At 37.6% G+C, this 1417-nt stretch overlaps 1 protein-coding gene across 1 annotated transcript in view; it reads right to left on the bottom strand.

Moving 5' to 3' along the window:
• TMEM212 (transmembrane protein 212) overlaps positions 1–1130 on the bottom strand; it is a 10807-nt gene extending 9677 nt beyond the window's left edge. Inside the window, exon 1 of the mRNA XM_017889476.1 lies at positions 943–1130. Coding sequence (XP_017744965.1) covers positions 943–985 — 43 coding nt within the window. The 5' untranslated portion in view covers positions 986–1130. The remainder of the gene's footprint in view (positions 1–942) is intronic.
• Positions 1131–1417: the final 287 nt, after the last annotated feature.

The raw sequence follows: 1417 nt of genomic DNA, 5'->3' as shown, positions 1-1417 counted from the left end.
CCGCCCGCCTCGGCCTCCCAAAGTGCTGGGATTACAGGCTTGAGCCACCGCGCCCGGCCAAGTCGCTACATTTTAATAGAAGACTCCTTAAGATCAAAAAGCTTCAAAATTGCATTCTCCAGTCTCCAGTGGTGTCAGGCATCACAGGAGTCAATGAGAGAAGGATTTGTTGGACAGGTGCGTCTCTGTAACTTGTCTTAAATCATACCAGCACAGAAGCCAGTTACTCCCAAGACTAGATGTACTCATTTTTTTTTTGGTTGGAGAGCTAAGGAACCAGGCCAATCGTTTATGTGTGCGACGATTCAATGAGCATACATGGAGTACTACTACTTAGTGTCAGACACTGTACTTGGCACATGCACTTTCCTAGTGAATTGTTAAGTCCATCTTGAATTATTGAATTATTTGAGTTATTTTCAAATAATTGAAAATTATTGAGCTATTTTCAGTTCAAACAGTTGCATGCAAGAGAAAGGCGGAAAAACAAATATTTGGGGTTTGTAAATTTTGGGGCCATGTACATCCTAGTGTTTGCAATGAAAGCATTAGTTTGAAAGTTATTTTACTTCGTTCTCTATTTTAAAATTACGTTTCAAGGTTTATGTTTTTCAAAATTCAAAGTTCAAATTTCAAAAGATTCTAATTTCTTAGCATATCAAGATAAGAGGATTAAAATAAAATAATTTTAAAGAATTTCTTGAGCAGCATGTCATTAAAGATACATAATGTACATGTATACATGATAAAATATTATGACAATTTTTATACTTAAAAAATGCAATTAATAGAAATCAATGTTCCAAGGCAGATTCTGATTTTTTGTGGAATTCTGACTTCTTTGTATTGTTAGAACAATTTAAAAGGACATGTTCTTCTGTTTCCCCTTTCCCTCCCACCTTACTTTATTTTCTCAATACATTTCATAAACTATTTTCATACCAAAGCTCCATTCCAGATGGGACAAGCAATCCGAACACTCCATCCCGTGAACCAAGGCTTGTAAGAGAAGACAGGGAAGAAAGCAATAACTCCAGAGCAGACACTGAGGCTCCGCAGAGTGACGAGAATCCAACCAGCAGCCTGGTAGAGGCCCTTCGTTTTCCTTGGTGGCTGGGGGCCTTGGTCTCCAAGATGTTTTGTTACCAAAACATGAGAGTATGACAGGCCTCAGTAAATAGAAGTTTCTTAGAGACAGTAGCCACGACACATATGAACTGTTGATCTACTTGGAAACAAGATTCTATTTGTTTTACCAAAGATGAAATGTACTCAAATAGTCCTTGGTATAAATTTGACACAATAAGTTCTAATAACAATTTATTTAAGAGAAAGAGAGAAAAAAATTATTCCTTGCTTTGGATTGCTGCCTTGATTCCCTTCATTCTGCCCTGTCCTGGGGAGTGACCACTTCCTG

Source organism: Rhinopithecus bieti, unplaced genomic scaffold (genome assembly GCF_001698545.2).
Source record: "Rhinopithecus bieti isolate Rb0 unplaced genomic scaffold, ASM169854v2 scaffold_18353, whole genome shotgun sequence".
NCBI classification, from domain to species: domain Eukaryota; kingdom Metazoa; phylum Chordata; class Mammalia; order Primates; family Cercopithecidae; genus Rhinopithecus; species Rhinopithecus bieti.
This window is presented reverse-complemented; position numbering and strand designations above follow the sequence as displayed.